Raw genomic sequence first — 21,254 nt, 5'->3', positions numbered from 1 at the left:
TATTTAGTGTGTGTTTTAGTGTGTGTTGTATTTACCATTACTAAATTACTAAATATCTGTTTTTCTAAATATTTTTATGTAAAATTTTAATGTAAAACCGATAATAAATATGTTTAGTTATAAAGTTTTATTTATTTAGTGTGTCTGTGTGTGTTTTAGTGTGTGTTATAGAAGGTTTGCATGAGAGCAATGACAATGAGGCAGGCAACCTTTGGCTAAGAGCTGCGCGTAAACCATGCGGCATGCATCATCAGCCACGCATTTGGACAAACTCAAAGCGTGTCACGCATCTATCATATCTCTCTCTCTCTCTCTCTCTCTATATATATATATATATATATATATATATATATATATATATATATATATATATATATATATATATATATATATATATATATATATATATATATAGTGTTGGCCATAAATTGCATGCTTTAATGAAAGGAAAGAATGAAGACATCAATCGAGGAGAAGTTCTGCGAATTCTACGAGAAGTGGGTATGTCAGCTAGAAGAATATCTTAGATTTCTCGTTCAAGATTACACACACGAATCAGATTACGAAAATTTAGTGGCGAAGATGACAACCCATCACAAGAATTACTACAAATTTAAATGGGCAGCTGCCCATGAAGACGTCTGTGCGTTTTTCTCGCCGGTTTGGTTAACACCATTCGAAAACGCTTATCTGTGGGTCACCGGTTGGAAGCCGTCGGCGGTTTTCCGGTTTGTGGACTCGTTGCGGCTGACGGGAACAGGACTGGTGGACTTGACGGAGGAGCAGGTGAAGAAAATTGAAGGGTTGAGGATGAAGATTAAGATGGAGGAGGAGAAGGTTGAGAGGGAGATGGAGAGACAGCAGGTGGGGATGGCGGACAGACGGATGGTGGAGATGGTGAGGTATATGAGATATGGTGGTGGTGGCGGCGGTGGTGATGCGGTGGCAGTGGTGGCGGTGAAGGGGTTGTTGAGTGGGTTGGAGAGAGTGATGAAAATGGGTGATTGTGTGAGATTGAAGACGTTGAAAGGACTGTTGGATTTGATGAATCCAAAGCAGTGTGTGGAGTTGTTGGCGGCACAGTCGATGTTTCATGTTGAGTTAAGGAAATGGGGCAAAAAATTGTGATTTGTAAGTTTTTCTTGATACAACAGAGACAATTAGTTCTAGTTAATGCATGTTTTGTGTTTGTTGTACTGATTTTATGGGATTATTCGAGGTTCGAATCTGTCACACTAAACATATCATTAATCTTGTATATTACATAGATGTTAAATAAAAGTATAAAGATATATTTTGTTATAAATTAATAAGGTTAACAGTTTAATAAAATTAAGTTGAGGATTTAGTATATTGACAGATTCATAGATGTTTTTGAGCTATTTAAATTCTTATTATCACGGAGTTGAGCTCGAGCTATTCAAACTCGCATTTTTCAATATATTTGCATGTAAAAATTAAGTAAAATAAAAATAGATGGGAAAAAAGGCAGAGTCTGTCATTATCATGGTTAAGACCGTTATTTATCGTGGTTTGAATTCATTTGTTTGTTTGATGTTGACACGTTGTGTACTTCTGGATTATATTCTTGGGATGTGATGTGGCTAGTCTGTATGACGTCATAAAAATATCAGTAATGTTTCTGGATTTTGTCATCCTATAAAGTAGTTGTAGCTTTAAGATAAAACTTCAGAATATTAGTTGCATCAAAAGATATATATATCTGGTCTAATGGTCTTTATCGAGGCAAATTATTTGAAACTCGACTTGCTTTTATAACTTTTATAAGTGGGATTATTTTGTTCTTTAAACTAACTACACAATTTTGATCCTTTTGATAATCAAATAGCTGGTCCTTTCCTATCGATCTTTGATCTATCTATTCGTATGAGTACCGACCTCTGCTACATAAGCATGATCTGACAATTATTGAATCATCACCATCAACCGAATCCTTATGAATCATCATCATCAACTGACATCGTTACGAGGGGAATATCACATATGACATATGCACCTTGTTTGGGGCGTCTGATAAGGGCTTTCAACGATTTTGTTGGGCTAGTATCATTAACAATTAAGCCCAAACTTTGAAGGTGTTTTACTGTTATACGTGGGCCCTCAATGCCTTGTCCTCGCACAAAAACTGAAAAATGATCATGTTCGGGATGGAGGTGAGCAACTTGGTTATTTTATTCTTTGACGAACCGGTTATTGGCGAGTTTAAAATCGATCCAGTTTTCGGGTTTTTTTTTTCGTCCGGCCTTTGTTGGATGAATTTGTTTCATAACATTTATTAATATAGAGCATTTTAATATTCCATTAATATAGAAAACTTAAAAATTATTTCATAACATTTAATAAGTTATAAAAACATAAACATTTTTTTTTGAATGGCTCAAAATGTATATAAAAAGACCACTAGCAAATGTTAGAATTAATAGTTAATTGTTAGTTAATTCTGTTAAATAAAATCATGTGATTCTCACGTGATGTTAGTTAGAAGTTTGTTAGAGGGTTAATCAGTTGTTTCTCTTGTATATAGTTTCAATTTAGCTTCATTTGTAAGTAATTATTCAATAATGAAGAATCAATTTTCCCTCTTAAACTTTTTTCTGGTCTCACCATTATCAACATGGTATCAGAGCTTTGTGCTCGAAGATTCATTCAGTTTATGATTCCGCACTTGATTTTCTTCTTCAATCATTTCAATCAAATTGAATCATCAATTCAATTTTAAGATTTTGTTCTTTCGTTCCTGTTTTTTTTTCTTCCCTGTAATTTCAGTTTCATCATCACAGCGATGTCTTCTTCATCTAATCCAGTTACTCCTCAAAATTCAACTCAATTTCCTAATACATCTGATCCGATGTATCTACATCCATCAGATCATCCTGGTATGCTACTTGTTTCTAACAAATTTGATGGATCGAATTTCAATTCATGGAAGAAAAGGCATGATGATTGCATTATCAGCTAAGAACAAGATCGGCTTCATCAATGGTAAAGTTCTCAAACCAGCTTCAGATCACAATTCTTTCGATAATTGGCAAAGATGCAATGATATGGTAACTTCTTGGATACTTAATGTCTTATCAAATGATATTGCCGAATCTGTTCTCTATTCATCTTCTGCCAAAGCAATTTGGGATGATTTAGATGACAGATTTGGACAATCAAATGGAGCAAAGTTATATCATCTCCAAAAGGAGATTTCTAATTTGAATCAAGGATCTGATGACCTAGCTACCTATTTCACCAAGTTAAAGAAACAATGGGATGAACTAAATGCTCTATCTGTTATTCCTGACTGTACTTGTGGAGCAGCACACAAAATTCAGGAAGAACAACAGAATCAAAGGTTGATGAAGTTTCTTATGGGACTTAACAATGATTATAGTCATGTAAGAGGGAGTATTATCTTAATGAAACCTCTCCCATCTGTCACTCAATCATATGCTCTTTTGATTCAAGACGAGAAACAAAGAGAAGTCCATTCTTCTACTTTTCAGTTTATGTCTGATTTAGCCTCCATGAATGTTAAGTCTAGTCGAGGGCATTTTCGGAATAATCAAGAAATCAATCAATTCAAGGGCAATTATGAAGCAAAGAAGAACATCACTTGCAATTTTTGCAAGAAACCTGGCCATTCTGCCAACAAGTGCTACAGGTTAATTGGCTTTCCCAAAGATTTCAAGTTTACAAAGGGGACAAGAACTGTTGTTGCAAATGCCTCTAGTTTTCAATCAACAAATGATGAAGGGACAATTCAACAAGCCAATCATGTTCATTCTACAAACATTCATTCACTACCATAACTTTCAAATGAACAAATTCAACAATATCATAAGTTCTTTTCGATGTTTAACAATTTCAACACAAAACAAGATGGAAATGGAAGTACACAGACTCAGAATTCTCAAAACTCACAGAACCAATCATCTTCGGGTCATTCTAATGCAAATTTCGCTGGTAATGTTTTCTTGTCTAAACATAATTCCATAAGTTGTCATTGTTTGGTTACTGCTGCAACTACTTGGATCATTGATTCTGGAGCCAGTGACCATATGTGTCACAACAAATCACTCTTATTCCAAATTCAAACTCTTAAAATCCCATATCACATCACCTTACCAAATGGACAACAAATAAGTGCTTATGAGATTGGTAGTACTTATTTGGCTGATGATGTTGTACTCCATAATGTTATGTATGTTCCTCACTTCAAATTTAATTTGTTATCCATTAGCAAATTATGTCATTAGTTAAGGTCTCTTGTCATTTATTCAGACAAATTTTGCTTCTTGATGCAGGGCCTTTCTCAAAAGAGGCCTCTGGTTCTTGGTAGACACCAAGCAGGTTTATACTTTCTGCATTCAAATCAAAACAACAACAATGAAATTGCTCTTTCTGTGACTTCACATGCTCCTTCAGATCCTGCTGTCATTTTTTCAAATTATGTTTGTATGTCTGATGACAATTTGTTTTCTTTGTGGCATAATAGACTTGGCCATCTTCCTATGTACAAGTTGAAAACTCTTTCTTTTCTTAGTAATAAAAATGCCACATTCAATCATGCTTGTGAAATTTGTTCTAAAGCAAGACAACACAAACTCCCATTTGGTCATAGTGTTATTAAGACAAGTTCTTCTTTTGATCTAATTCATATTGATACATGGGGACCATACAATACAAGAACTTATAATGGCAAATCTTATTTCTTGACAATTGTTGATGATTTTAGCCGAAGTACATGGACTCATTTGCTAAGTACCAAAGGAAATTCTTTCAATGTTCTCAAAGGTTTTATTGAAATGGTAAAAACCCAATTTGGGAAAACAGTGAGGATTATAAGATCAGATAATGCTCTAGAGTTGGGGTCTAGCAATGAGGCAATCAAATTTTTTCAAGCAAATGGGATCATTCACCAAACAAGTTGTGCATATACCCCTCAACAAAATGGGGTAGTTGAGAGGAAACACAAACACCTTCTGGAAACTTCTAGAGCTTTACTGTATCAATCAAAGCTGCCTCTAAAATTTTGGGGTGATTGTGTCCTCACTGCAACTTATTTGATCAACAGATTTCCTTCTCAAGTTCTAAAAGGAAAAACTCCATACTTTATGTTGTATGGTCATCAACCTTCATATTCAAATCTCAAGCCTTTTGGATGCTTGTGTTATGTGAGTACATTACAGCATAAACGAGACAAATTCCAACCAAGGGCAGCTCCCTGCATATTTGTTGGATACCCTTTTGGGCAAAAAGGGTACAAAGTTTACAATATGGACACCAAACAAATCATTGTTTCCAGAGATATTATTTTTCATGAGAGCATTTTCCCTTACAAATCAGCCCCCAATGATCCTTTATTCCCATCTACAGATTTGTACTATACAGATTCTAATGATGACCCAATTTCATCATCACCTACCTCTGGTATTTCACAAGATAATACTACACCTCCTTTGATATCAGTTCAACCTAATCCAATTCCTCAACAAGCACCTATCAGACACACAACGAGAATTTCAAGACCTCCTTCTCATTTAAAAGACTACATTTGCTCCAATGCCACATGTCACAATCTCGCATCTTGTTATTCCTTATTCACATGCACCCACAATGTTACCAATGCTTCTTCACCGGTTCATGTTTGTTTCTCAACTTTATCACCCCAAAGCAAACAATTACTCAATAATATAACGTGTCTTTCTGAGCCTTCTAGTTTTGAAGAAGCATTTTTAATTCCAGAATGGCAAGAAGCCATGAATAAAGAATTTGAGGCACTAGAAGCAAATAATACTTGGGCTATTGTTGATCTTCCAAAGGGTAAAAAGCCCATAAGTTGTAAGTGGGTATACAAGATCAAATATAAGGCAAATGGCGATGTTGAAAGATGTAAAGGGAGGCTGGTTGTCAAAGGTTTCACTCAAAAAGCTGGGATAGATTACACTGAAACCTTCTCACCTGTTGTCAAAATGACAACTATTATAGCTCTTATTGCAACTGCAGTCAAGAAAGGATGGCATATGCATCAATTAGATGTTAATAATGCTTTTTTTCATGGTGACTTGCATGAAGAAATATACATGAAGCCACCACCTGGTTTGAAGGGCTGCAAACCAAATCAAGTATGTAAACTACAAAAATCACTTTATGGGCTCAAACAAGCTTCAAGGCAATGGTATGCTAAACTTTCTTCAGCGTTAAAAGAAATGGGATATCAAAATTCAAAGAATGATTATTCTCGTTTTCACAAGAATATGGGATCCTATGTAACATTTGTAGCAGTCTATGTAGATAACATAGTGGTTACTGGAAATAATGAAGAAGAAATCACAAAATTGAAGACATTTTTTGATAATACTTTCAAAATTAAAGATCTTGGATCCTTGAATTTTTTTTTGGGATTGAAGTTTTGTATAATTCATCAGGTGTCATTCTCACTCAAAGAAAGTTTGCCACAGAACTGCTAAAAGAATTTGACTGCATTGGTCATGCTTCTTGTCCATTACCTACAAATTTGAAGCTTTTGCAAGGTCAAGGTGATCATATGGATTCTCCAGAAGTTTATAGAAGATTAGTGGGAAAATTAAACTTTCTAGTACATACAAGACCAGACCTTGCATTTGCAGTTCAACTTCTCAGTCAATTCATGTCTGATCCCAGAATGCCTCACTATCATGCAACTTTACATGTTCTAAAGTATCTTAACAATGATCCAAATCAAGGGTTACTAATGAATAATGGAGACGATTTTACGCTCAATGCTTATTGCGATTCAGATTGGGCTTCATGTCCCCAAACCAGAAGAAGTGTGAGTGGATTTATTATCTTATTGGGTAATTGTCCAATTGCCTGGAAATCTAAGAAACAGGTGACCGTTTCATTGTCATCAGCAGAGGCAGAATATAGAAGCATGCGCCGAGTTACTGCTGAACTTGCATGGCTCACTCGCCTTCTTCATGAAATGACTGTTCCGAATTTGACACCTATACCTGTTCATTGTGACAGCCAAGCAGCCATCCACATAGCTAAAAACCCTGTCTTCCACGAAAGAACCAAACACATGGAGATTGATTGTCACTTCGTCAGAGACAAACTTCAAGATGGCTTGATCTCGTTACAACATGTTCCAACACATTCTCAACTTGCAGATTTTTTTACTAAAAATCTACCTACTAAGCAACATAAATTTCTTTTGAACAAGTTGGGCGTTATTCACCCTCCAACTTGAGGGGGGGGGTGTTAGAATTAATAGTTAATTGTTAGTTAATTATGTTAAATAAAATCATGTGATTCTCACGTGATGTTAGTTAGAAGTTTGTTAGAGGGTTAATCAGTTGTTTCTCTTGTATATAGTTTCAATTTTGCTTCATTTGTAAGTAATTATTCAATAATGAAGAATCAATTTTCCCTCTTAAACTTTTCTCTGGTTTCACCATTGTCAACAGCAAACACTAGGGCAAAACGAGAATTACGTCGAAGTGTTTAAAATAGGATTGTTAAGCCATGAGTTTCAATTAGGATGAAAACTTATGTTTCCTATGCACAACTCAAGAAAAAGAGATAACAACTATATCATCAAACAATCTATCCCAATCTATCCTTTTTTGGTCTAGAAGAATCAAAAACTCAATTAAAGTTTCAAATGCACCACCAAACTGAAATAATTATAGCATCCAAAACTTATTTTTTAGCCACCGAAACTACCAAGCTGAAATAATTATAGCATCCATAACATATTTTCTAGAGCCACCGAAAGCCAAGACGACGCCACCATCTGACCAATATTGAAATAGAAGTAATATGAGAAAAAGTAACATCGCACCACTTCTTCAATTTAGAGAACACAGATCTAGCCACATCATAATCCAAGAAAAACATGATCAATCTCTTCCACTAAATCACCACATATCGGGCACAACAAACTAGAAATGCCGATTCCATGGTTAATAAGATTATCTTTCATAGGAAGAAAATTTAGTAACAACACCCCCTCTGTCTTCTCCACCGCTAAACCCATTTATGATTCCCGTGTCTATCAACAATCAAACAATCTGGATTAGACTCTAAAGCAAAGAGTTTAGGAAAAAATGTTGAAAAGCAACATCTCCAACCCAAACATCTTTCCAGAACAAAGTATTATTGTCATTATCAACTTTCTTCTTAAGAGAATTAATAGCAATAATTTGATTATCATTAAGTTTAATCTCCGATAAGATAATAGAATACCAAATACCTGCTTTAACAGTAAATTTTCGGTCCACTGTCATAAAACCTCATGTCTCTCTCTAAGCACAGATTTAATAACCTTAATCTAAAGCATATCTGAATTATTAACAAAACGTCAACGTGTGACAACCCGAAATTTCTATTCTGTACAACCATTCACTTCAATAGAAGTCAGAACAGTTTTTGCTAACTTTTGAGCTGTGTAGAGTCAGTTTGAGTGTTCTAAAGCCTAATACTTCAGGAGATAACAGGGAGAGGATGCCCTAGGGTTTATTGTGCATCAATAAACTCCCAAAACTCCAAGAGTTTGGAGTTTACGGCCTAAACATAGTGTTTACGGCCGTAAACCCCAAGGGGTATAAAAGTGACACTTAGTCATTTTTATCACTTTTTCACAATTTCAAAGCTAGAACTCAAATCCTCTCAAGTATCATCCGATTTTCCTTCTTGATCTTCAACTATGTAAGTGTTTCTAGTCCTAATAAGTTGATATCTTACTTAATCTAGTGATCTTACATGATTTCATCCGTGAAATCATTCCATTTGTGTAGATCTTCAAGTGTTCTTAGTTTCACCAAGAACACCAAGAACACACACTAGTGTTCTTGGACTTCTAACACCTTTTCAAGCTTCTACATAGTAAGTACTCTTACCCTAGTGTGTTATAAGACTTGCTACACTTCTTAATCATCTAGAAAACATAAGGAAACACAAGATCAAAGGTGTTTACGGTCCAAGATGTTCTTGGACCGTAAACCCTAATGAAGGGGCCAAAGTGTGCCCTAGTCCCTTACCAAGCCTTGGATACTAGTCTAGATACCATCCTTGATGTGCTTAGGACTTAAAACATCAAAAAGACCATAAACCATTTGGGTTTACGGCCGTAAACCCAAGGAGAAATGGTCCAAGGACCGTAAACTCCACAAAGGAGTGAAATGGTGCCCTAATCACTTCCTAAGGCTTAAACATGAAGTAGGAATGCTTCTTATGACCTTTAAAGCTTCAAAACACAAAATGGTAAAAGTACCATGAGTTTACGGCCGTAAACTCATGGGTTTACGACCGTAAACTCAATGAGAGTTGGTCCCAAAACCGTAAACTCCAAAAGAGTTTACCCTTGGACCCCAAACTCAAATACAAGGTCCTACCACCCTTAGATGCAATCCTTAGTACTTATAACACTTAAATAAGGTGTTTTACATGTCCTAGGATGTCTTAACTTGGTTAATTAGTTGTTTAATGACTAATTGGATACATATATGTGTTATTATATGTTAACTAGGATCCTTGGGTGTGTTCAAGTCTTCACTTGACACTTAGCATCCTATACTATCCGTTCATCCAAACCACTCACTACAGGTGAGTTCATACCCCTTAATCAATCTTTTAAATGATTTTAAATGCTTTTATGGGGGGGGGATACAAGTTGATCTTTTATAGTTATTATATCAATCGCATGTGATTAATAACTACCAAACAAGTGGATTTCTTACTTTCAAACTGTGTTATCAAACAAACTACTTTTCAAACTGTTTTGTCAAACTCTTTTACATGTCCAATACTCTTATCAAACTCTTTTACATGTCAAATACTTTTACTTAAACTCTTTTTAACTTATATTCTGTTAAATGTATATCTTTATAGATATAGTTATATAAGTAGGATTGAAAGGACTTAGGACTGATAACTCACCTTAACCTCCTGTTCCTCGTTTGGTTGTGGACTTAGGGTATCGGTTATTTGTCCGAAGGTCGTTTGAATCCTAGTTATATATCATGTATATGTATATAGATATAAAAGTTCCTTCTTTCTATTCAATACCTTTAGGTAGCAAAGGTATACAGATATGTTCATACATACAAATCACATTACTAGTAAGCTACAATAGGCGTAGTTTAGGAAGTTACTAATACTATTACTAGAACAATGGAACATACAATGAGTCAGTTCATACATGAGTCTATACATTACAATACAGCTAGTACATACTATACATTTTACAAGAAAACATACATACTAGACAGAGAGAGAACACACAATACAGCTAGTACATTCAATACATATACAAGAATAGTATTACAGTTATGTGAGCCACGTAACGGGGCATGGCACTAACTGTCATGACCGTTTTGTATCCAGAATCTCCTTAAGTGGGGAGCGTATGAGTTTGCGTATAGATCTATACTGGATTGACTATCCTACACCTTGCTGCTCGCTACAGTGGGACTTGCAAGTCTACGGGTGCCAAACGTCATTTTTTCCGACATCTTACATTGTCGCGTTCTATAGTCGGTAGCAGGGTACAGGCCGATCACATGGTACTTTAAATTACAATTGGTTTAAGGTAGTTAGTACAGCAGTAGTTACTTAATACAACACTACAGTACTATTTCATTTTCCCATTGCATTCACTTTGTGATCTTCACACAATATACAGTAATGTAAAAACTATATTTTTGGATAATGATAGTCAGATTTGGGAAAATACATACTTTTACAAGAGACATACACACGACCACTATATGCCTTGGTAGAAGGCTATTTTTAGTAGGAAACATAGGGTTTTCTAGGAGAGTTCAAAACATCTTACAAAACATCTTACAAACACTTTCATACAAATAAAGACACTAATATACTTATGATCTCACCAGCTTTAAAGCTGATACTCTCTTTCAAAATAACTTGTATCCTCAGGTCGCCAGTAGACAGGTACCGGAGCCAGGTTTTGAGAAGATGGAGCTCGTTCAAGACTCATCTTTTATTTTGATTCATATTTTTGGTGTCTATATAACTTGACAGAACACACTTGTATTAAAATTATATTATTAATGCAATGGATGATGTTGTTGCTTGTTTACTACTATGCATTGTTGTGATACTGTACATGACGTCCTCCACCCCCGAACGATTCCGCCGTTCCGGTTTTGGGGTGTGACAGATTGGTATCAGAGCATTGTTTATAGTGAATTGAGTATATCAACCCATAAAAGATATACGAACTATAAACACAGTGGGATTAAAATACTCTGATAAAGAGTTTATACTTTTAAATAATAAGATATTTAACTAAGTATACATACCTGCATTCATACTAAAATCAGTGTCACTAGGACAGAACAAAAGTATTACGATTATTGGGCAGCACAAGTAGACTTAGAGACATATGGTCAACCCTGGGAAGATATAGCCTGATCAACTATATTATCCGAGGAGTGATTAGCATGTGCCTAAGTGTGGTTGTGAGGTTGCAACAAGTCTAAAAACTTACCAACACTACTACAATGAGAACATTAGAACAGAACATAAACTTAAAATACTAGTGTTACTATAATTACTTATCTAAGAACTAAAGGTCTTTATTAGTATATCAATAGTTGCTGAGTGGATACACTAAGTTTATATGTACTAGGATGTCATAGACTTATAATCTGTGACCTTTGCTTTACTTGCTGTTCCTTGTTTGGTTGTGGACTTAGAGTTAGGGTCACTTATTCGAAGGTCTATCCTGTTTTGAGTACATATAACTGGTATGCACTAAACAAGTATTGAAGTAGCTGATAAAGATCATCTTATAATTATCTTATTAGTCGTCTATTTAGTTATTTCTTATATCCCTTTTCTCGCGTAGATATCATGGCTGGATTCCATATCCCCGGAGACCCGTACTATCCCAACCACGGCAATGCTGGATGGCTTGAAGAAGAGCCAGAAGATGATCACCCAATCCCTTTGGATGATCACTATGCTGAGGGTTTTTCTGATGGTTCTGACTCAGAGCCGGAAGTCAACAACCTACCCCCAGCTGCTCAAGACCCAAACCCGAACCCTCGTCCAACATTTCAAGGACCCACACCTCTGTGGGCCACAAAATTGAATAGATGGAGTCAGGAACAGGGTCAACCCATTCCCTACAATGGAGACAGAGGCTTCTACAACCTCACCGAGGGAGGTTCAGCTGACAGGGTCCTACCCATCATGGTTCATAGGATTTCTCGGAACACGGAACAAGGTCGAGCGACTATTGACCGAGTCATAGAGATTGACGCCAACTCCGACATTAACACGGTCCGCATTCGCCAACTAGAGTCTGCTCATGAAAGGACTCAGGTCCGCAATGCAGTTCTGCAGAGGGAACTTGCTGAAACCCAAGCTGAAGTCAGGGAACTTCGAGCTCAGCAAGTAAGATCTGAAAGGCGTATGAGGGACATAGAACGTCTTCTGTCGGATTCAAGGACTCACTCTAGTAGTTCTCGTCGCCGTTAGAGTCTCATCGACTTCTCTTTTGGATATAACCTAGTTCGTGTAAAAACTCTAGTCTAATTTCCTATCTTTGTAAATCTTAGACCTGTTAGGTCTTGATTAGGTCGTAGTTCTGTCAAAATTTTCCCATCTTGGTTGATGTAAGACCTACTTCTAGGTCATTTTTTCCCGAACTTGTTACATCTGTAATACCAGTATTATTGACAGATACCTAATCTTATGGAAATCAATATCCAATTGCTATCATCTGCTAGCACTAGATCATCCTTCAGTCGTGCTTTTCAATTGTGTTGTTGGGCTATGGAGAGTTAGTCCATGAGTCATTCTCATCAATTTTCCTATTAAATTCTTATCAATGTATTCATCTTTATAAACTTATAGTTAAAAGATGCCTCCACGTCGATCAACAAGACGCGATCCTCCAATAACTGCAACACCACCTGCTCCTCAAATCGACACGGCAGCATTAAATGCTGCTGTAGCTGCGGCTGTGGCTACAACCATGGCTCAATATCATTCATCTGGTTCCACTGGAGGAGTAACCCCTGTTCAATCTACTCTTGGTGAAGCCCCTGTGCGCTTGAGAGAGTGCTCCTATAAGGACTTCACTAACTGCAAGCCCAAGTCCTTTAGAGGGACTGGCGGAGTCATTGCCCTCACGCAATGGTTTGAGAAGACCGATTCGGTTTTTGAAATCTGCTCCTGTCCGGAAGGGAGCAAGGTCAAGTTCGCTGCTTGCACCTTTGAAGACAAAGCCCTGACATGGTGGAATAGCCATGTCAAGTCACTATCTCTTGTGGTGGCTAATGTTATGGGCTGGGAAACTTTGAGAGACCTCATGATTGAGGAGTACTGCCCGAGGGGCGAAATCCAAAAACTGGAGGAGGAACTGTGGAGCCTAACCATGAAGGGCTCCGATATAGTCTCCTACACCGCCAGGTTCTGTGAACTGGTGGCCCTCTGTCCCAACATGGTTCATATAGAGGGGAAGAAGATAGAGAGATTCATATGGGGGCTGGTGCCTCCATTCCAGGGAAATGTTTTGGCTTCAAACCCCACTACATTCGATAGTGACAAACGATTGGCATAACGGATTATAGACCATGGGGTTCGTACCCCGGCCGCAACAACAACCCTGGCCATCTCGGAACCTTCCAAAACCGCTGATTCCAAGCGGAAGCTCTGGGATGACAAGAAGAAGAAGAAGGCTGCCAAAAAGCAGCGGGTCGTGGCAGTTCATGCTGCGATAGCACTTGCCACTGCTGCTGCTCCGGTAAAGCAGTACCCTGGAAGTTTGCCTAAGTGCAACCAGTGCAACTTCCACCACATTGGAGCCTGTCGTGAAATGCAGTGCTCTAACTGCAGCAGGAAGGGGCACACTGCCCTCTTCTGCAAGGCTCCAGTAAAACCAATCACCCAAGTCCCCGGCGCTGGTGTGGGCCAAGCTTGCTACGGTTGTGGCGAGGTGGGCCACTACAAGAGGAACTGCCCGAAGGCAGGGAATGCTGGTGGAGTGGGAAGGGTTCTGGCCATAGGCCACGAGGAAGCAGTTGCCGACCCCACAGTGGTCACGGGTACGTTTCTCCTCGATAACTCTTATGCATGCATTCTGTTTGATAGTGGAGCGGAGAGGAGTTTCATGAACCAAAAATTTGCTCATTTACTTAAGCAAAAATCACGAGCACTTAAAGAACCGTTCACTGTAGAAATGGCTAACAGGAAGACAGAGAGCACTAGCAGCATATTCATAGGGTGTACCCTAACACTAGATAGCCATTCATTTTCGATCGACCTCATGCCGGTCTCAATTAAAAGTTTCGACGTCATTATCGACATGGATTGGTTGAGTCTTCATCGTGCCGACATCATGTGTTACGAAAAGGATGTTCGCCTTAATCTGCCGTCTGGCGAAACTCTAGTAGTTTACGGCGACAAACCCGACACGAACCTTCATATCATCTCGAGCATTCAAGCTCAGAAATTCTTGCGAAAGGAATGCTGCACATTCCTTGCTCATGTGGTCGATGTGAGCCAAGAAACGAAAGACATTCAGAACATTCCAGTAGTACGCGACTTTCCCGACATCTTTCCAGAAGAACTCCCAGGATTACCCCCACGACGTCAAGTCGAGTTCAGAATCGACTTAGTTCCAGGGGCTACCCCCGTAGCCAAATCGCCCTATCGTCTAGCACCTGCAGAGATGCAAGAACTGTCCTGTAAACTTAACGAACTGTTCAGTAAGGGCTTTATAAGACCAAGATTCTCACCCTGGGGAGCTCCAGTCTTGTTCGTCAAGAAGAAAGACGGATCATTTCGTATGTGCATCGACTAAAGGGAGCTCAACAAACTGACCGTCAAAAATCGTTACCCTTTGCCTCGTATTGACGATTTATTTGACCAACTTCAAGGGGCGAACTTCTTTTCAAAAATCTACTTAAGATCCGAATATCACCAACTACGAGTGCTAGGGGAGGATGTTCCGAATACAGCCTTCCGAACTCGTTATGGGCACTACGAATTCGTAGTGATGCCGTTCGGATTAACAAACGCGCCCGCAATATTCATGGATTTAATGAATAGGGTGTGTCGTCCTTACTTGGATCAGTTCGTCATCGTCTTCATCGATGACATACTCATCTACTCTCGTAGTAAGGAGGAACATAGTCAACATCTGCGACTAGTCTTAGAAACACTACGTTCGGAGAAGCTCTATGCGAAGTTCTCGAAATGCGAATTTTGGATCCGAAGAGTCGAATTCTTAGGGCACGTGGTTAGCGAAGAGGGAATACACGTGGACCTTTCCAAAATCAAAGCCATTGAGAGCTGGTCAGCACCAAAGACGCCTACAGAAATTCGTCAATTTCTAGGCCTCGCTGGCTACTATCGCAGGTTCATTCAGAACTTCTCCCGCATCGCGAAACCTCTTACAACACTGACCCAGAAAGGCGTGGCCTTTGACTGGGAAGAGAAGCAGGAGAGAGCGTTCCAAACGCTCAAGCGAGCCTTATGCACCGCGCCAATACTATCCCTCCCCGAAGGGATAGAAGACTTCGTTGTCTATTGCGATGCGTCAAATCAAGGGCTCAGCTGTGTTGTGATGCAACGAGGTAAGGTCATCACCTATGCCTCGAGACAGCTAAAGACACACAAGGTCAACTACACTACCCACGATCTTGAGCTAGGAGCAGTTGTGTTTGCTCTGAAGATCTGGAGACACTACTTGTACGGTACAAAAAGCACTATCTTTACAGACCACAAAAGCCTACAACATATATTCGACCAGAAGGAACTCAACATGAGACAACGACGGTGGGTCGAGCTACTCAGTGATTACGAATGTGAAATTCGCTATCATCCCGGCAAGGCCAATTTAGTAGCTGACGCCCTAAGTCGGAAAGAATACTCTGGTCGTAGAGTCAAATCATTAACTATGACTATCCATTCACACTTGTCCACACAAATTAAGGAGGCTCAGCTCGACGCTTTGAAACCTGAAAATGTGGCGGGTGAATCCCTGAGAGGGATGGATAAGAACTTGGAAGTCAAGGGTGGCGGAACTTATTATCTCATGGATCGGATCTGGACCCCGAAACACGGTGGTTTCAGAGACTTGGTCATGAACGAGGCGCACAACACTCGTTATTCCGTCCACCCAGGTTCAGATAAGATGTATCTGGATCTTAAAAAGCTATACTGGTGGCCTAACATGAAAGCAGAGATTGCTACCTTCGTGAGTAAATGCCTTACTTGCGCCAAGGTCAAGGTCGAATACCAGAAACCCTCCGACTTATTACAACAGTCGGAGATACCTGAATGGAAGTGGTAGCGGATCACTATGGACTTCATAACCAAGTTGCCCAAGACAACGGGTGGACTTGATACCATATGGGTCATCGTCGACAGATTGACCAAGTCCGCACACTTCCTGCCTATCAAAGAAACAGACAAGATGGAGAAGCTTACAAGAACCTACATTCGGGAGATTGTACGACTGCACGGTGTTCCCATATCCATTATCTCGGACAGAGATAGTAGGTTCACTTTGAGGTTCTGGCAGTCGCTACAAAGTTCCCTAGGAACTAGGCTGGACATGAGTACAGCCTACCATCCACAGACCGATGGGCAAAGTGAGAGGACTATCCAAACCTTGGAAGATATGTTGCGAGCCTGTGTGATCGACTTTGGGAAAGCATGGGATACTCATTTACCCCTTGTCGAATTTTCCTACAACAACAGTTATCACACGAGCATAAAGGCTGCTCCATTCGAGGCCCTCTATGGCCGAAAGTGCAGATCCCCTCTGTGCTGGGCTGAGGTGGGTGATACCCAGTTAGCTAAAGGACGAATTCCTGAAAGCACTCTCACGAGTCCGGAAATCATTCGAGAAACGACAGAGAAGATCGTTCAGATTCGTGAATGATTGAAAGCCTCTAGAGACCGACAGAAAAGCTACGCTGATAAACGAAGGAAACCATTGGAATTCCAGGTAGGCGACCGAGTTCTATTGAAGGTCTCACCCTGGAAGGGCTTAATACGCTTTGGAAAGCGTGGAAAGCTAAATCCAAGATACATAGGGCCTTTCGAGATTCTTTCCAGAATCGGCCCTGTAGCTTACAAACTTAACTTACCACGCGAACTCAGTAACATACATTCTACTTTCCACGTCTCGAACTTGAAAAAGTGTCTGTCCGACGAGACTCTTGTAATCCCACTCGACGAGATCGAGATCAACGAGAGCCTCAACTTCGTGGAAGAACCTGTAGAGATCATGGACCGAGAAGTCAAGCAAACGAAACAAAGCCGTATCCCGATAGTGACGGTTCGCTGGAACGCTAAGCGAGGACCGGAATTCACTTGGGAGCGAGAGGATCAGATGAAATTGAAATATCCTCGTCTTTTTACTTAGTTATTTGTAACTACTTATTTTCTTAAACTCTAATTTCGGGACGAAATTCCTTCTAACGGGGGGATGATGTGACAACCCGAAATTTCTATTCTGTACAACCATTCACTTCAATAGAAGTCAGAACAATTTCTGCTAACTTTTGAGCTGTGTAGAGTCAGTTTGAGTGTTCTAAAGCCTAGTACTTCAGGAGATAACAGGGAGAGGATGCCCTAGGGTTTATTGTGCATCAATAAAGTCCCAAAACTCCAAGAGTTTGGAGTTTACGGCCTAAACATAGTGTTTACGGCCGTAAACCCCAAGGGGTATAAAAGTGACACTTAGTCATTTTTATTACCTTTTCACAATTTCAAAGCTAGAACTCAAATCCTCTCAAGTATCATCCGATTTTCCTTCTTGATCTTCAACTATGTAAGTGTTTCTAGTCCTAATAAGTTGATATCTTACTTAATCTAGTGATCTTACATGATTTCATCCGTGAAATCATTCCATTTGTGTAGATCTTCAAGTGTTCTTAGTTTCACCAACACCAAGCACACACACTAGTGTTCTTGGACTTCTAACACCTTTTCAAGCTTCTACATAGTAAGTACTCTTACCCTAGTGTGTTATAAGACTTGATACACTTCTTAATCATCTAGAAAACATAAGGAAACACAAGATCAAAGGTGTTTACGGTCCAAGATGTTCTTGGACCGTAAACCCTAATGAAGGGGCCAAAGTGTGCCCTAGTCCCTTACCAAGCCTTGGATACTAGTCTAGATACCATCCTTGATGTGCTTAGGACTTAAAACATCAAAAAGACCATAAACCATTTGGGTTTACGGCCGTAAACCCAAGGAGAAATGGTCCAAGGACCGTAAACTCCACAAAGGAGTGAAATGGTGCCCTAATCACTTCCTAAGGATTAAACATGAAGTAGGAATGCTTCTTATGACCTTTAAAGCTTCAAAACACAAAATGGTAAAAGTACCATGAGTTTACGGCCGTAAACTCATGGGTTTACGACCGTAAACTCAATGAGAGTTGGTCCCAAAACCGTAAACTCCAAAAGAGTTTACCCTTAGACCCCAAACTCAAATACAAGGTCCTACCAACCTTAGATGCAATCCTTAGTACTTATAACACTTAAATAAGGTGTTTTACATGTCCTAGGATGTCTTAACTTGGTTAATTAGTTGTTTAATGACTAATTGGATACATATATGTGTTATTATATGTTAACTAGGATCCTTGGGTGTGTTCAAGTCTTCACTTGACACTTAGCATCCTATACTATCCGTTCATCCAAACCACTCACTACAGGTGAGTTCATACCCCTTAATCAATCTTTTAAATGATTTTAAATGCTTTTATGGGGGGGGGATACAAGTTGATCTTTTATAGTTATTATATCAATCGCATGTGATTAATAACTACCAAACAAGTGGATTTCTTACTTTCAAACTGTGTTATCAAACAAACTACTTTTCAAACTGTTTTGTCAAACTCTTTTACATGTCCAATACTCTTATCAAACTCTTTTACATGTCAAATACTTTTACTTAAACTCTTTTTAACTTATATTCTGTTAAATGTATATCTTTATAGATATAGTTATATAAGTAGGATTGAAAGGACTTAGGACTGATAACTCACCTTAACCTCCTGTTCCTCGTTTGGTTGTGGACTTAGGGTATCGGTTATTTGTCCGAAGGTCGTTTGAATCCTAGTTATATATCATGTATATGTATATAGATATAAAAGTTCCTTCTTTCTATTCAATACCTTTAGGTAGCAAAGGTATACAGATATGTTCATACATACAAATCACATTACTAGTAAGCTACAATAGGCGTAGTTTAGGAAGTTACTAATACTATTACTAGAACAATGGAACATACAATGAGTCAGTTCATACATGAGTCTATACATTACAATACAGCTAGTACATACTATACATTTTACAAGAAAACATACATACTAGACAGAGAGAGAACACACAATACAGCTAGTACATTCAATACATATACAAGAATAGTATTACAGTTATGTGAGCCACGTAACGGGGCATGGCACTAACTGTCATGACCGTTTTGTATCCAGAATCTCCTTAAGTGGGGAGCGTATGAGTTTGCGTATAGATCTATACTGGATTGACTATCCTACACCTTGCTGCTCGCTACAGTGGGACTTGCAAGTCTACGGGTGCCAAACGTCATTTTTTCCGACATCTTACATTGTCGCGTTCTATAGTCGGTAGCAGGGTACAGGCCGATCACATGGTACTTTAAATTACAATTGGTTTAAGGTAGTTAGTACAGCAGTAGTTACTTAATACAACACTACAGTACTATTTCATTTTCCCATTGCATTCACTTTGTGATCTTCACACAATATACAGTAATGTAAAAACTATATTTTTGGATAATGATAGTCAGATTTGGGAAAATACATACTCTTACAAGAGACATACACACGACCACTAGATGCCTTGGTAGAAGGCTACTTTTAGTAGGAAACATAGGGTTTTCTAGGAGAGTTCAAAACATCTTACAAAACATCTTACAAACACTTTCATACAAATAAAGACACTAATATACTTATGATCGCACCAGCTTTAAAGCTGATACTCTCTTTCAAAATAACTTGTATCCTCAGGTCGCCAGTAGACAGGTACCGGAGCCAGGTTTTGAGAAGATGGAGCTCGTTCAAGACTCATCTTTTATTTTGATTCATATTTTTGGTGTCTATATAACTTGACAGAACACACTTGTATTAAAATTATATTATTAATGCAATGGATGATGTTGTTGCTTGTTTACTACTATGCATTGTTGTGATATTGTACATGACGTCCTCCACCCCCGAACGATTCCACCGTTCCGGTTTTGGGGTGTGACACAACGCTATTTTGACAACAATGCATCATTAATACCGAGACAACGAAGTTTTTTAACCGCCAAAACCTTATTCCACTTGACCCAATGCATTTTTTTCGTCTATATCGGCCCTCCAAAAAACATTGGCTCTAGCCGCCTCCAAACTATCAACAACTCTAACTGGCATTTTAAATAAAGAGCAATAATAGATACCCAGTGAGCCTAAAACATGACAAATAAGACTATACCTGCCTCTAATAGAAAGTAACTTCGCCTTCTTCCACCCTCAAAGTTTAGACTTGAATATATGTAAGATCCAGGGGCGGGCCTAGGGGTGGTCCACGGTGGCGCCGGCAACCCCTAACTTTTCCGGCCGCAGTGGAAACTTTTTCGAAAATTTTCGAAATTTTTATATTTTATAGTACTGTGCAACCCCTACTGTAAAATCATGCGTCCGCCCCTGCTAAGATCAGAGTCCAATTAACAACGTGAGGCATATCTGACCTACACGAACTCCAAGATAGGTAAACGATAATTTACTTGCTTCACAACCTGTAGACAAAGCTAAAGACATGATCTCGTTCTCCTCCATAAGTTTAGAATTGAATTTATCCAACATATTTATTGAAACAACATATTAGAGAAATGCAAAATTTTGGAGTTGTCGTTTGTGTATTCGATCGAAGGTGGAATATTGTTGGTTGTGGGTGGCGTTGGACTGTGGAATTTTTGTTTAATTTTCATTTCATTCTTTAGTATCGGCAATGAAGTATTCGTCTATTTCTTTAAGATCAGTGTATGATGACATTCCCGTTAACGTTCAATCCATTTCGTATTTCAAAATCTCATTTTTCATATGGGTTAAGCATGTTAGGAAATCAGATGACACTTGTCAAGAACCAACACATATCTGATGTCACTTGCCAAGCTCTGATGACTATTGTTAAGAAGTAATACGAATAACACACGAAACCAACAACACACAAAGACAT

The 21,254-nt window shown here is 38.7% G+C and overlaps 2 protein-coding genes across 2 annotated transcripts; both read left to right on the top strand.

Annotated features, from left to right (window-relative positions):
• The first annotated feature begins 453 nt into the window (after positions 1 to 453).
• Positions 454 to 1,226, top strand: LOC145126062 (protein DOG1-like 4). The gene has a single exon (XM_079061461.1). The coding sequence runs from the start codon at positions 454 to 456 to the stop codon at positions 1,126 to 1,128; it is 675 nt and encodes a 224-aa protein (XP_078917587.1). The 3' UTR covers positions 1,129 to 1,226.
• Positions 1,227 to 2,924: 1,698 nt separating this feature from the next.
• Positions 2,925 to 3,818, top strand: LOC145126600 (uncharacterized). The gene has a single exon (XM_079061934.1). The coding sequence runs from the start codon at positions 2,925 to 2,927 to the stop codon at positions 3,816 to 3,818; it is 894 nt and encodes a 297-aa protein (XP_078918060.1).
• Positions 3,819 to 21,254: the final 17,436 nt, after the last annotated feature.

The sequence above is a fragment of the Lactuca virosa genome, chromosome 7 (assembly GCF_052849685.1).
Source record: "Lactuca virosa cultivar CGN04683 chromosome 7, Lactuca_virosa_CGN04683_v6, whole genome shotgun sequence".
In the NCBI taxonomy this organism is placed as follows: Eukaryota; Viridiplantae; Streptophyta; class Magnoliopsida; order Asterales; family Asteraceae; genus Lactuca; species Lactuca virosa.
This window is presented reverse-complemented; position numbering and strand designations above follow the sequence as displayed.

Excerpts from the sequence above, each read along its gene's own strand:
- LOC145126062 (XM_079061461.1), top strand. The coding sequence starts at position 454 with ATGAAGACATCAATCGAGGAGAAGTTCTGCGAATTCTACGAGAAGTGG.
- LOC145126600 (XM_079061934.1), top strand. The coding sequence starts at position 2,925 with ATGGATCGAATTTCAATTCATGGAAGAAAAGGCATGATGATTGCATTA.